At 39.5% G+C, this 14555-nt stretch overlaps 1 protein-coding gene across 3 annotated transcripts in view; it reads left to right on the forward strand.

Moving 5' to 3' along the window:
- The first annotated feature begins 2969 nt into the window (after positions 1–2969).
- The window catches only part of CUNH11orf49 (chromosome unknown C11orf49 homolog), a 190635-nt gene continuing 179049 nt past the window's right edge, over positions 2970–14555 (forward strand). Inside the window, exons 1-2 of one of the 3 annotated variants that reach the window (XM_029208690.1) lie at positions 3086–3133; positions 3624–3683. In XM_029208690.1, coding sequence (XP_029064523.1) covers positions 3088–3133; positions 3624–3683 — 106 coding nt within the window. In that variant the 5' untranslated portion in view covers positions 3086–3087. Of the gene's footprint in view, positions 3134–3586; positions 3684–14555 lie in introns of all 3 variants that reach the window. The other 2 variants (XM_029208692.1, XM_029208691.1) reach the window with 2 other exon arrangements.

The raw sequence follows: 14555 nt of genomic DNA on the forward strand, positions 1-14555 counted from the left end.
TAGCATCTTTCTGCTTGATGAGTTGATAAAAGCTTGTCCTAGTTTCTTGAACCTGCTTTGTAAGAATAAGTCAGACTGCATTTTTTCTTTCTATTGTTTCCTTGACGTTTAAAACTATTTGGTACATTTATATTTGCTCTTCTGTGGTTTTCAATAACAGGGAGGATTTTCTTCCCTATCAATCTTTTCATAGGTCCTCAGCAGAGCCAGAGATGTCCATTAATTTTCTCTTTATAATTAGAAATTATAATCTGATAAATTGGTGTCTCAGCATATCCTGTTTTGTGGGTATTTTTCCTATTGTTTTGAGTTTGATGTTTCCATTCCTTATGCAGTAGTACTGTCGCCTCTCAAGCACTCTCTATGTTTTGACCAATTTCATAATACTTGCTTATTTTCAGGATTGTGGAGTTGATTTCTGATTTACTGGTCTATCTGGATGATTATTTGTTTAGATAAAAATTTCAGATGTATGTAATGATAATTTAAGCACCTGAAAAGCACATCTAAATTGAAGGCTGACATGTTTTCCTTTTCTTGCATTCAACAGGGTCACAGAAATACACTTGACTTTAACAATTCTTGTGTACTTCCCCTTTTCTTAAGACCTGATGTTGTGTATGTTTCACTGAAAAACTTCCTTCACTACTGATCCGTTGCCAAAACTTATTTGTGTAATGTACGGCAGAAGAGAAATCTAAAAGTAATGGCTCCTTCTTGGGAAAAACAAACACTACATGGAATGTCATCACTTCTGCTAAAAAATTTTTTTAAGATTTTTAAGCCACTCATTTATTGTTTGTGTGTCTTCAGGTTATAATGCATGCCTATTATAGAAAAAATTTAACAATATGGAAAAGTATAAAGAAGAAAAATGTAAGCAGTAATTCCACCACCATTAAAAAGGCTACCTGCTATTTCTGTGCAACCCCAAATTTTCTTGAAGCCTTAGCTTAGCGACCACCTGCCCTTTTCTAAGTCTTCCTCGTCAATAGACTGTTTAGGACATTGAGTGGAAGACTGACCTTAAATATAAGGGCCCTTAGGATTTTTATGGAAGGGATGGAGCTGTAGGAAAAACCTACAAATTGCTCCAGAGATGACATCTTGTTCTTATTTAGCTTTCTTTGAGTCATTAACAGTCGGGCGCCACTGGTGCTGAAACTTATCATTATTATAACCACAAATGGGTTAATCCCCAAACAAAGCTATATTCTTGGGGCTGGTTCCCAGCTCCACCACACAGACCCCAACAGCAGCACCCTCCGAGTCCCAGGATAATGCCCCACAAATAAGGGGATGTCAAATGTTCAGCCTGGACTCAAAATTCTCTTCTTTTGTCTGGGAGCTTCCAGTTGCTGGCAGGGCAGAGCAAAAAGAAAAATAAATAAATAAAACCCAAGCCAACAAACCCTAAAAAAAGAGGCTGTGTGGTTTAGCGGTCAGACCACTAGCCTGGAGGTTGAGATCGCTGAGATCCAGTTCCAGCTCTCCCACTGACTGGCTGGATGATGCTAGACAAGTCATTTTCCTGACATGTTCCTCAGTTTCCCTACTTAGAAAAGGGAGAAGTGCATTAGAAAGTTTTATGAGAACAAATGAAATGATCTGAGAATAGCTTCAGGTTGCTTGGAAATAAAAAGAAATTGTAATCCTTAATAATTACCATCCTATTACTTTATTAATAATATAGTAAAAAGCCACAGGTGTGAAAGTTATGAAACTCCCATAATTCTCAAGGTGCATGGGGTAGGGGAGGGGGTGGGAGGCAAGGGTGGAGGTAGAAGGCAAATATTTTTTTATGATATGCAGGACTTCACATCAAATACCAAATTAGTTAACTTATTACCTCAAGATAATAAATGCTGCTCTGAGTTCGGCTCTGTCCCTTTATCCTTACCACATCCAAACTCAGAGTGACTCACCGGAGCCTAGAAATGAGACACATATACAATTTTAAGGGAAACGGAGAATTAGGAGGTTTGAAGCTTCTACTGGAGAAGGCTAAGAATAGACCACTCAGAACACAAAGAGAACCTCCTCCTTCCTTTTTCTCCCAGTGTAGGTGGTCCACTGGTTTCCCAATCATTCCTTTGATAGAATGATTTTTGTTTTCTTTCTTTCAAAACCTCACCTCATGTGGGGGGAGAGCTAACTAAAAAGGTGAGGACAGAGTGACCTTTTCTACTATGCTTGAACTGTGACGAGTGGTACACACCACTAACCCGTTGTTGGGCGTGGAGAGGTGCAAAAAGAGAAATATCCAGATATCTGGGAACTTGAAAACCAATGAACACTCTCCCCTCTTAAAGGAAAAGTGAGCAATTAGGGATATAAGGGAAAAAATCCAATAGGTTTCCTTGTTTGTGCATCCCATCCCCCCAAGAAGTGAAGTGTCTTTGTAAGAAAAAAAAAAAAAGAAAAGACACTTGGGAAGGGTACCAAATAGTAAGGGATAGAAGTAGAAGGAGGGGCTATAAAGATAAAGAGGAATTTGAAAGGAAATGTCAATGAAGTCATAGAGAATTTAATGAGCACTTTCTGGATGCCCAGACTTGTCACAGGCAGAAAAGACACATCCCTGACCTCAAGAAGCAGCCAAGATATACGCACGTGAAAGCACTTTGTAGTAATTTAAGATGATAAATAATAAGGAGATAAAAATAGGTAATGGGATAGTAAATGTTTATGGGAATTTAGGGGTGGGAGCTATTATTGTGACTTTGGATAACAGTTGTATAAAGCAGGAGTAGTTATGAAATTCAGAAATTGCGGGTATATGGAGGGCTGGCAATAATTTTTCGACACCGGGAAATATGATGGTTTCAAAGGAACTCTCCACCTCAAATTCCTCTAAAACCAACGCCTCAAGAAAGGGAGGCCAAAGAAACTACGACCGCCGCGAAGAGACAGCTCCCGGAACTAGCGTGGCCAGCTTGGCGTTGCGATTCGGAGACTGTTTGCGTGACACCCCCTCCGCCTCTAGCCTCTCCTCCCGCCGCGTGGGTGCCATGGCAACGGAGAGAGCCCTCGACCTGGCTTCCGGAAGCGGGAGAGCTGGAGCTCTGAAGCTACCCTGGTCAAAGGATGCTGAGTCCGGAACGCCTAGGCCTACCGGACTACGAATATCTGGGTAGGCGCTTCCTTCAGCTTCGGGGAAGGAAAGAAGTGCAGACGAATTAGGCCAGGGTTTGGGGAGGAGGCCGGGTCGAGGTCTGAGTGGGAACGGGTAGGGTGGGCTAGGGAGGGGCGGGGTGGGGGCGGTCCAGGGCCTGAACTTGTAAGGCCCAGCGAGGAGGAAAACACCATCTGGGAGTAGAGAATGCTGAAGTGTACCCGCTGGAGCTCAGACAGTGTGGATTGTGCCCTAAGTGGGCTAGGTTGGAGTTGCGAATTGAGGGGCCTTTGGGGGTATTACTGATATGCTGCCAGTGGAGTAACCTTGGAACCTTGAAGTGCCAAATCAGTCATTCTGTGAACAATCATTTAACCGTTATAGCGGCAACTAACATTTTTGAGCATTTCTTTTACATTAGGCACTATGCTAAGCATTTTACGTGCATTCTTTATTGAATCTTCATAACAGCCCCAGGAGGAGACTGTGTTTTTCTTCCATTTTGCAGACAGCGAAACTGAGGCTGAAGAGGTGACTTGCACAAATAAGGCCACACAGCTACAAAATGGTAAGGCTAGGATCAGAACCTAATTTGCCCACTCCTGAGCTTGAGCTCTTGACCATTAAGGCTGTGGCTGTAATACTTTACACACACTGTAACACCTTCAGTGTGTAAGGCATTTACTGGATGAAAAAAGGATATATGTATGTTGTGTGTATGTATGTATATACATACATGTATGCACACGTTTTTAAAAATTGATAGACTTTATTTTTTAGAGCAATTTTAAGTTTACAGAAAATTGAGCAGATATTATAGTGTTCCCATATACTCCCTCTCTCTCTCACTCAGAGCTTCCCATTATTCACATGTGACATTAATATAGTACATTCATTACAATTGATGAACCAATATTGATACATTATTATTAACCAAAATCCACAGTTTACATTAGGGTTCACTCTTTGTGTTGTACTGTTTTATGGGTTTTGACAAATGCATGATGTCATGTATCAACCATTATAGTATTATGCAGAATAGTGTCACTGCCCTGAAAATCCTCTGTGCTCTGTCTATTCATCCTTCCCTCTGTCCCCCAACCACTGACAACCATTCATCTTTTTACTGTCTCTGAAGTTTTACATTTCCAGAATGTCATATAGTTGGAGTCATAGAGTACGTAACCTTTTCAGACTGGCGTTTTTCACTGAGCAATATGCGTTTAAGGTCCCTCCATGTCTTTCCCTGGCTTGATAGTTCATTTCTTTTTATCACTGAATAATATTCAATTGTATGGATGTACTATACACATTTTTTTTTTTTTTTTTTTTTTTTGCGGTACGCGGACCTCTCACTCTTGTGGCCTTTCCCGTTGCGGAGCACAGGTTACGGATGCACAGGCTCAGCGGCCATGGCTCACGGGCCCAGCCACTCCGCAGCATGTGGGATCTTCCCGGACCGGGGCACGAACCCTTGTCCCCTGCATTGGCAGGCGGACTCTCAACCACTGTGCCACCAGGGAAGCCCTATACACATTTTTTAATGAAAAACAATTCTAGTTTAAATTTTTGAATTAGTAATATGGAAACTAGATTAAAAAACATAAAGAAGTTTATAATGAAAAGTCTCTTCCAACCCCTTTTCCCCCATCTGCCAGTTTCCATCCATCCTCAGCCCCCCACTAGTAACCACTATTACTGGTTTCCTGTGTATCCTTCCAGAGTTTAGTTTATTGGGTATATAAGGGAGAATACACTTTTTTCATTCAATATATCTTGGAGTGATTTCTGTGTCAGTGAGAGCTTTCTCATTCTTTTAAAAAAATGTTTAGCTACATAGTATTTTAAATAATTTATTTGACCAATTCTCTGTTGGTACACATGTTGTTTTTAGCCTTTTGCTATTACTGAAAATACCCCACTGAATAACCTGTAATTTTGTGCCATTGCTACTGTATCTGCAAGGATAAATTCCACAAAGTGAAATTGGTGGGTCAGGGACATATGCATTTTAAATATTGATAGATATTGCCAAATCGTCTTTCACAGGGGTTGTACCATTTTACACTGCACTAGCAATGTAAGAGTATGCCTGTTTCCCCATAGTCTTTCCAACAAAGTATATCAAACTCAAACCATCAGATTTTTTCAACCTGTTAAGTGACAGATAGTCCCAGGGTAGATTTAATGTGCATTTCTTTTCTGAAGTTGAGCATCTTTTCACCAGGTTTAAGGGCTGTGTGGTTTTTGAAAGGTGTATATATATATATATATATATATAAAGAGCATTGTTATATCACAGATAATTTTGCATCCAATGAATAAGAATATCAATGTCTAACAATGCCTAGACTTTTGCTAAGGATTTTATGTATTTTATCTTATTTACTCAGTACTAACGAATCTATGAAATATTTGAAAAGCCTAGTCTATTGTTCACTTCCTTGGATGTTTGCGTCAAAGTCTTAACATATTTAAATTATATGCCTCAAAGGCTTGACATATTTAATATACCGGTACTTTGGTGAGTAGAAGTTGGTGGTCCCTCCAAAAGTGGCTTTTTTCAGCCACTAATTCAGTGGCAATGTTGATAATAAATCTATAAACAGAATCAAGATTTCAGGTTGGTTGTAAAAGCTTCAATGTCTAACCACTTATCTAATTATTGAACCCTGGATTATTGAACCTCCTTCAGGTTCTGTTGCATATTTAAGTGCCTTAACTCCCTGTCCCATTCACCATCTGGACGTTCATACTGCCCTAAGCAGGGTCATACTACTCATTGGCTTCCTCATGGTTCCTCAGACCATACGACTCTGCTGAAATGCATTTGTCTTTAGTTGAGAACAACCCTGCCCATTACAGTTTGGTCTCTTTTAGAGGCATGCTGTTGCTGTTTTGAAGCATTCACCCTCAATATAATGACCACTGAAAATCACCCCTTATAGATTAATTTAATAAAATATTTTCTGATTTGAAAATTTAAATACCTACAGAGGTTTTTTGTTTTTTTTTTTTAACTATTTATTTATTTATTTTTTGCGGTACGCGGGCCTCTCACTGTTGCGGCCTCTCCCGTTGCGGAGCACAGGCTCCGGACGCGCAGTCTCAGCGGCCATGGCTCATGGGCCCAGCCGCTCCGCGGCACGTGGGATCTTCCCAGACCAGGGCACGAACCCGTGTCCCTTGCATTGGCAGGTGGACTCTCAACCACTGCGCCACCAGGGAAGCCCCAGGGATTATTTTTGGCTTGGCTTTTCTTCTTCCTCCTCTCCTTCTCCTCCTCCTTCTCCTTCTTCTTCTTTTTTTTTAAAATAAGTTATAAAGTCACATGTGTAGGCCTAGAGAAGAAAATACACATAGAAAAAAGAAAATTGCATAGATAGGAAAGCTCTAGGTTTTCAGTGCATCAGAAAAGCTCAATATCCCTTGGTAAGTGTGTCTGGAGACCTCTTTTTAGTATTATGGTATAAACGACAGGGATACCTATCCAGTGAATATCCATAGATTTTCCCTTCTGCCTGCTAGCCAGGGCTTATATTTGCCTTTTTGACTACTAGTGAAGAAAACAGTCTTTCATCCTGTTGGGTAAACTGATCCATTCCCTGCTGACTTTGTGGATTAGGAACCTGTAATCATGGCCTGGAATGGCTTAGGATCTTAAGATCATCATTACAGAACTGACTCCATGATGTTCATGCCTGCAGTCATCAGAATGGAGTGATAGGAACTATGTTAATGCCCAGGCGTGAATAGAGAGAGAGGAGAGTCTGGTAAGGAGATGAAATAAATATAGAGCCCTTGAAAGGTTTCCACTTTATGAAAGCTACTTATTGGAAGCTTCTGCCAGAGGCTGAGGTGTGTCTGTGTATCTGGTTGGGTGTGGAGAGTTCTCTAGAGCTGAAGGGCAGCCTGTTCTGGTCCCAGGTTTGCAAAACACACTACCTACGTGCTGACCTGAGTGTAAGCATGAGGGTGTGAGGTTTATTATTTTACCCCACCTAAATTGGTGAGGTGCTTGCTTTCACTCATGCTTCAATTTGTCTCTTCTGTTTCTATGGATACTGCTTATTCTCACTAAGACTGGTAGTGGATTGGCATAATAGATAACTCCAGGAAATCCGAGATGGTCTTTCTCCTTTGAGGGCTGTAGTTTTAGAGGAATCACAATAAACTGGATAGTTATTTTTAAGCTATAGTTTTGGAGCACTTCATTTATGCTTAGCACTGTGCCTTAACTCATTTAATCTTCACAACCACCATACAGTTAGGTATTATTATTAGTCCTATTTAGTAGTTATTAATATCGTCTCCTCATTTTACAAATAAGGAAACTGAGGCTTAGAAAGGCTAATTGATTTGTACAAAGTCACACAGGTGATGATACATAAAAGCAGGGATTCAAATCCAGGTTTATCGGATTCCATGCCTGTTTTTTCCTCTCTACCAAGAAGATAAAAATAAACAAACCAAAATATCTATTGCCTGTAAAGGGTAGTGATCCTTGCTTCCCTTTTAAGAATGGAGTTCTTAAACAGTTCATTAGTTGCAAATCAGTTTCCTGGACACAGGAATTGTATCTTTCTCATCATTGTATACCTACCTTTCACAATCTAGACACTTTATACATACATGTGTGTTAAATTGAATATGAATAATCTGACCTTAGGGCCCCCCAAATGTGAGCAGCTAACAGCAATAACTGAGACTTATTAAGTACTTACTATGTACCAGGTAACATTTTATGTGCTTTATAAACATTAATGCACATGAAGATAGTTTCAATTTTTATCTCCATTTCACATATGAGGAAACTACAGCACAAAGGTATTAAATAACTAGTTAGTGAGTCCTAGAGGCAGAATTCTAATCTAGCAGTCTGACTCCAGAGTCCACATTGTTAAACTCCATGCAATGAATACCTTGAGCAACTCCAACAATGAGGCTCCAACTATTGCATAGACCTGCTTATAATGGTTGCATGGATTTTGGAATAAGTTCAGGTGACTCCAAGGGCTTAATTTAACATTTCTGCCAGGAGGGGGCATACTAGGAACCAGGATGGATCAGGGAATAGTAAAATTCCAGTTCCTTCTTGCCACTGGACTCATCTCTCAAATGCAGGCAATAAGGAAGATAACTTCTAAAAATAAACCATTTAGGAGAGTTTTAATGACAATAATCTATGTACTTTGTGTAGCTGTGTGACCTTGAAGAAGTTACTCAACCTCTCTGTGCCTTAGTTTCCTGATATGCAAAATGTACTTACCTCATACATGTAAGCTTTTAGAGCAATGCCTGGCTGCTACATTGTATCTGCATTGTAAAAAGAGGATACACAAAGATGAGTAAGATACCTTTCCTTCTAGAGCACCTGGGTAGGTGCTCAATAAATATTAGCTGCTATTATTACTCCTACATTTTAACAAAAATGTAATACATCTGTGACAGCCATGAAATTGTGCCTCTCAGATCCCCTATTATGCGGAGGGGAGGGTAATTAACTCTGAACCCCAGCTCTCAATCCAACACCTTGTTCACATTGAGGTCACACTTCCCGCAGGCTGCTCCCAGCGGATGACTGGGTGGGGAAGACCCACTTTTATGAGAAGTGTGACTCCTCTGATGGTGACTTTGGCTTGAGGACTCCCACTGCACTGCAGTCTAATACTCTCACTCCCTCGCTCTTCTTTACAAGGGTCAACCCTGCATTGTGGTCTGTCAGCTCTCCCAGCTTCTTCCAGCTCCCTCCCCATTTTCCCTCATGGGCTTTTCAGTATATCTCTTGCATGTCTGATCCTGTCTTGTTGTCTGCTTCTCAGAGTACCTGGACTAAGACAACATCCAACAGTAACTGTAGTCCCTTCCAGTCATGAGGTTGATACAGTTTTTTCAAGCCTTGACAAAGGTTCTGACATATGATTCTTTCTATGTTGAAGATTATTAAGTGTTACTAATCTTACTTTTTTGCATTTGCTGATATCATAGCACATGATATTTACTTGTCTTACTGCCAGGCACAATTTCTGTTTTTGCTTTTGGATGAATCCTGATAAGCAAACTTATTTTTGTTTGAATATAATGAGTGGATCTTCCAAACCCAACCCTATGCTAGGAAACATTGCTATTTACAATAAGTCAACAGAAATACTGTTAAGACTTTAGAATGCTTGGGTTGTTGCAGAAAGAAAAAGAAATATTACAGATGTTATGCTGACTTCCTAAATCTTTGGAAACTAGGTTTAAAATATATAAAGCTGGTCACTTAAAAACAGTAATGAACGTGTTCACTAAACAATCTCCTTCCTTTCTTCTTCCCCCCCTTCCCCTTCCTTTCTTTTCTTCCTAATTGTTCCTTTCTTTCTTTCTTCCTGAATACCTTCTCTATATGAAGCAAAGCATGAATACAAAGTGTTCCTCCCTACAGGAAACTTATGCCAAAGATGGGAGATGAGACATATTCATAAATGACTGTAACACAAAGTGACAGTGTTAATAAGTGCCAACAAAACTGGGAAATTGCCAAGACACCTGCATACATATAGTTCACTCGCTCTATAATGACACTTATTTCCCATCTCTGTAGTTGCAGCGCACGGGCTTAGTTTCTCTACGGCATGTGGGATCCTCCCGGACCAGGGCTCGAACCCGTGTCCCCTGCACGGGCAGGCAGATTCTTAACCACGGTACCACCAGGGAAGTCCTAATAATGTTTTTGCTGGGGAGAAAAAAGAGCAAGTGAGTTCTAAGGCACGGTGTTTGTTGACCCTTACCCATCCCCATTTCTCCAAGGTAACTGATTGCAGGTGATGTCAGTGTTATTCTAGGGTTTAAATTCTAAGGTTCTGTAAATTGTTTACTTTGCTTATCATTTATATATTCAAATAATCTTAAAATCTTTCCTCCAAATGCTGTCCAAAAGTTGGGGATCTCTTTTATTTGTTATAAATACCACATTTGCTAAATGAGTAAATTTAGGAAGCTGAGTAGGTAATTAAAGTTTTAAAAACTAATAATAGTAGATGAGAAGAGACAAAATGAGCCATTAGCTTATCTCTAGTTCATTATCCTGTTTATAGCCTTCTTAGCACTTACCACAATTATCTTATTTATCTATTTGTATATTTTGTTACTGTTTCTTACTAGAATGTAAGCCATAAGGGCAGGCTTATTCTCTCAGTATCTCCAAAATCTAGCACAGTGCTTGGCCCAAGTTAAGTGCTCAGTTGTTACATGAATAGTCTGCTTTAAGTAACAAAATAATTTTTTTTTTCAAATGAGAGAAGGGACTCCAGTTCAACAAATAGTTATTGAATTCCTACTGTGTGAGAGACACTAAGCTTTTTTCTCCTTCTTCCATTGACAAAAAAAAGGATGACTGATTAAAATCTTTCATCTGAATGCTGTCCCAAAGTTGGGGATCACTATTATTTGCATAAATACCATGTTTGCTAAATAAGTAAATTTAATTTCATGGTTGACACATTTTCTTTGTTTCGGTTACACAACAGTAAGATTTAATTCATTTTTTTAAATGATATTTTATGAAGGAAGGAAATTTTATACAATTTGGGGGCATCTCCTTGAGATTCCATCTTCAGTTGGGCAGAGTAATATGCTTTAAGACTGGAATTACCCTTGTCAACTAATCCCTGGGTCCACTGTGTTGGGATGCCCTTGCGCTACTTCCCTACGGGCCTTAGGAAATTGCTCATTCTATGATTGGAATTTCAAGTCAAAACACATTTATCTGAGCAGAATTTTAATGATTTATCAAAGAGAGGAGGGATTTTCCCAAACACATCTGAACTTACCAAATTACAGATCCCATTAGCTATGTTTTCTCTTAAGCACCTTTCTTTAAACAAAGTAATTACTGCTGAAATCATCCAATGTATTTTTCATAAAAGCTTGTGACTAAGTTTTGTTTGATTAGCAGGAACGCAGTAAAAGTAAATATTGTTTGAGAAGGCACTTTCAGAGCCCTTTCTTTTTCTTCATTGAATTAGCTTTTTAAAAGCACTGTTCTTTGGAGAGAGTAAGAGCCTTTTTCCAGCTGTCCTATTGTGTAGCTCAAGGTCTTGTTAATACTATTATCTGGCCCTGAGATTACAGGTAATTGTGGTAAAACACAAGCTTCAGTTTCTGTAATCTAAGACAGAAATCTGTTTGTGCCCTGGCCTTCATATCAGGTGTTTGTTAAATTCAGACTTCTCTCACTTGGGATAGCCCACTGCCCCCCACGGTAAACAGAGGTATCTGGCAGGGATGGGGCTACATTAGAGCCATTGCCATTTTTTTTTTTCTTTTTAAAGATCATGTGGCAGAGCCCCTCCTGTGGCCAACTTACATACAACATGTGCACGAAATGGGAAAATTATATATTTTAAAATAAGCATGCTTGAAACAATAACACTTTTGAATGTGAAATATACCAAAAGGCCGCATGTTTCTGGCTTTGCTTGTCAAATGGAGAGGCTGCCAGAACCACTCGGCTCCATGGTTCTCATGCCCTAAAGTCCTGCAAATTGACACGTAAGTAGGCAACACACAAAGAAGCTCAGCCCATGAGAAAGTGAGTTTGGGCGCTTGGGCTGCCTTCCTTTCTCTCTGTGTGGATTTCTTTCCAGCTTCGCTTCTTCTGTCCTATCTTAGTTTTTCAGAAAGGAGAGATTAAATGTGTCTGCTATTTCAGCATGTTAACTGCACAGGCAACATGAGGCTAGCACTCAGGCCACTGTTCAGCCTGTCATATGGAAGGAATTGCTTTCAGGGGAGATTATAATTGTGTATGTAGCCACACAAATGCACATTCTGCCTGGAGGAAAATGCACAGAAGAGGAGGCCTTATGCTGCCACTCAGGTCTCTTTGTGGAGGGCTGCATAAGAAGCCCTTACATGGCATAGTCAACTCTTTTGGGCTTAATGAGTCATCTTTTTGTGTGATGCCTACTTCAAAAAAGGAGGAGGGCAGGGGGCGGGGGGAGAAGAAGAAGCACACTCTTGCCCAAGTGAGTTGCTTTTATTGGCCCTGCAGCTTTGTCTAACAGTTTTGTATATTCCTGATGACATCATTTATAATACTAGTGCACAGAGAGTAAACAAAAAATAATTTAGCTTTCAGGCATTTAGACAAAACTTAAATAGTGCAATTTAGAGAAATGATAATAAGCTTTATAAACAGTGAGCACATGAGCTTAAACAGCAAGCATGACCCCACTCATTTTTGGAATGTGATGTGTTGAAAGATGGCTGTAGAGAAAACTAGAAGCTTGACACTTTTGAATTATGTGCAGTTCAGACTTGAGTCCATGGTCTAGTGTTAATCCCAAGCAGTATGTTCTAGTTAGTGGATAAAATACAAGCTACCATGTGAGTAAGTCATTAAGCCCCTTGAGTCCTAGCATTTTACCTATAAGAAAGGAAAAGGTAATATTACCACCTACTTCACAGGAATGTTAGAAGACTGAGAAGATAAAACATGTGGAGCTCTTTATAAGAAAGGTATTTTGTAAATAGAAAATAACATTATTATTGTCCTTCATCAAATTTCCCCAACACATGGAGTTGATAAAAGCTACCTCATAGGGGGTTGAGAGGATGAATTAATATATGTCAAGTATCTTAAAGTAAACTATTTAATGAGACCTAAAATTGATAGTCTTTCTTGATAGTCTCTAGACCACTAAACCTGATATTTAAACACATGATTAACTTATAAAGTCTTATATGTGCCATCAATCTTTTGCCTTGTCTTCAAGGATTGGCATGGTAGAGGATAGTGAATATACAGGTAGGAGAAAATAGGTTAGGTCTTCAGGAAGAATGGCCCTGCCTTTTTTCTTTTCCAGATTATGCCTATGAATAGTCTTTGGAGTCTTGCTAATTTTTTTTTAATTAATTAATTTAATTTTGGCTGCATTGGGTCTTCGGTGCTGCACGTGGAAGCTTTCTCTAGTTGCGGTGATCGGGGGCTCCTCTTCATTGTGGGGCGTGGGCTTTTCATTGAGGTGGCTTCTCGTTGAGGAGCATGGGCTCTAGGCGCGTGGGCTTCAGTAGCTGTGGCACGAGGGCTCAGTAATTGTGGCTCGTGGGCTCTAGAGTGCAGGCTCAGTAGTTGTGGCACACGGGCTTAGTTGCTCCGTGGCATGTGGGATCTTCCCGGACCAGGGCTCGAACCCGTGTTCCCTGCATTGGCAGGCAGATTCTTAACCACTGCGCCACCAGGGAAGTCTGAGTCTTGCTAATTTTTGTTGCCATGTCTGGACATAGGTAGAGACTGTTTTGACCTTTTTTCTTCCAGTAAATATTTGGTTTTGATCTCATGTTTCTAAAGAAACAAACTCATAAGGAAAAGAAGTGATTGTTTTGTCTCACATTGTGAACTTTTCTTATCATATTTCTTAGTAGTTAAGAGAAAATAATTATTGTTGAAGGACCTGACATCGAGTTCCCTAACTGGAAAGTTCTTAAACTCAGCCAAGTAATAAAACCAGCTTTGGTTACTATCTTTAGAGGAGAAAGAACGTCAGAAGAGAAATTATATTTTTTAATTGACAAAATTATCGCTAATATCTCTGCTTCCATTTTTGTTGGTATTTTCATAAGGTTTTAGGCAACAAAACCTGAGAAGACCCCCTCATGTAATTTCAAGTTTAAAATTTCATCTGTTGTTTCCAAGTATAGTAACACTTGGGTAACCTCACTTCCCAGATTTAATTTTCTATTAGATGACACTAAATGGGAAACACTATTTCATTTAAATTCTAACTCCTTAGCAGAGATTATTTCTCTTACATTTTTTAAAATACAGAGGTAATATTCCAACTTCTAAGTAAGTCCAGCCCCCCAAATACTGTCTTAAGTGGGAAATATATTCAAATAGATGCTCTTGGTATGGCAGCTGGAGTCATTCTCATATACAGGAGGACTGGAGATGGACAGCAATCTCATTTAGTCCTTACAAGATATTTGTGAGGCAGGTACCAGCCTGATCCTCACTTTTCCATGAGGAAACTGAAATTTAGGTTATGTAACTTGCCCAAGGTCACCAAGCTAGTAAATGTGGAGGTGAAGCTTGAATGAAGTTTATCTGACCCTAGAGCCTGTGTTGTTAGCTGCTTTGCTTTTAGGTCTGATTTCTCAAGGCCCTCTTTCCTATTCAGTTCACAAGGATTGAAGGATTAGAACTTAATATTTTAACAGAAATGTCTACAGAATATATGATATATTCCCCAGATTCTCTGGTATAATAGAACATAATTGAACATTTCTTTATGTTGTGGTGTCATTATTTGAGACATTATTTATTATATTGTACTGTAGATGTGTTATGACATTTACTCATGAGGGTGGATGCTAGGAAACGGGGACTCAGAGAACTTAAGTAAAATTTCCAACGTTTATATATAATAGATAGCAGTAGGTGGAGCTAAGATTT

This window comes from Monodon monoceros, unplaced genomic scaffold (genome assembly GCF_005190385.1).
Source record: "Monodon monoceros isolate NGI ecotype Baffin Bay Population unplaced genomic scaffold, NGI_Narwhal_1 Super_Scaffold_7, whole genome shotgun sequence".
Taxonomy (NCBI): Eukaryota; Metazoa; Chordata; class Mammalia; order Artiodactyla; family Monodontidae; genus Monodon; species Monodon monoceros.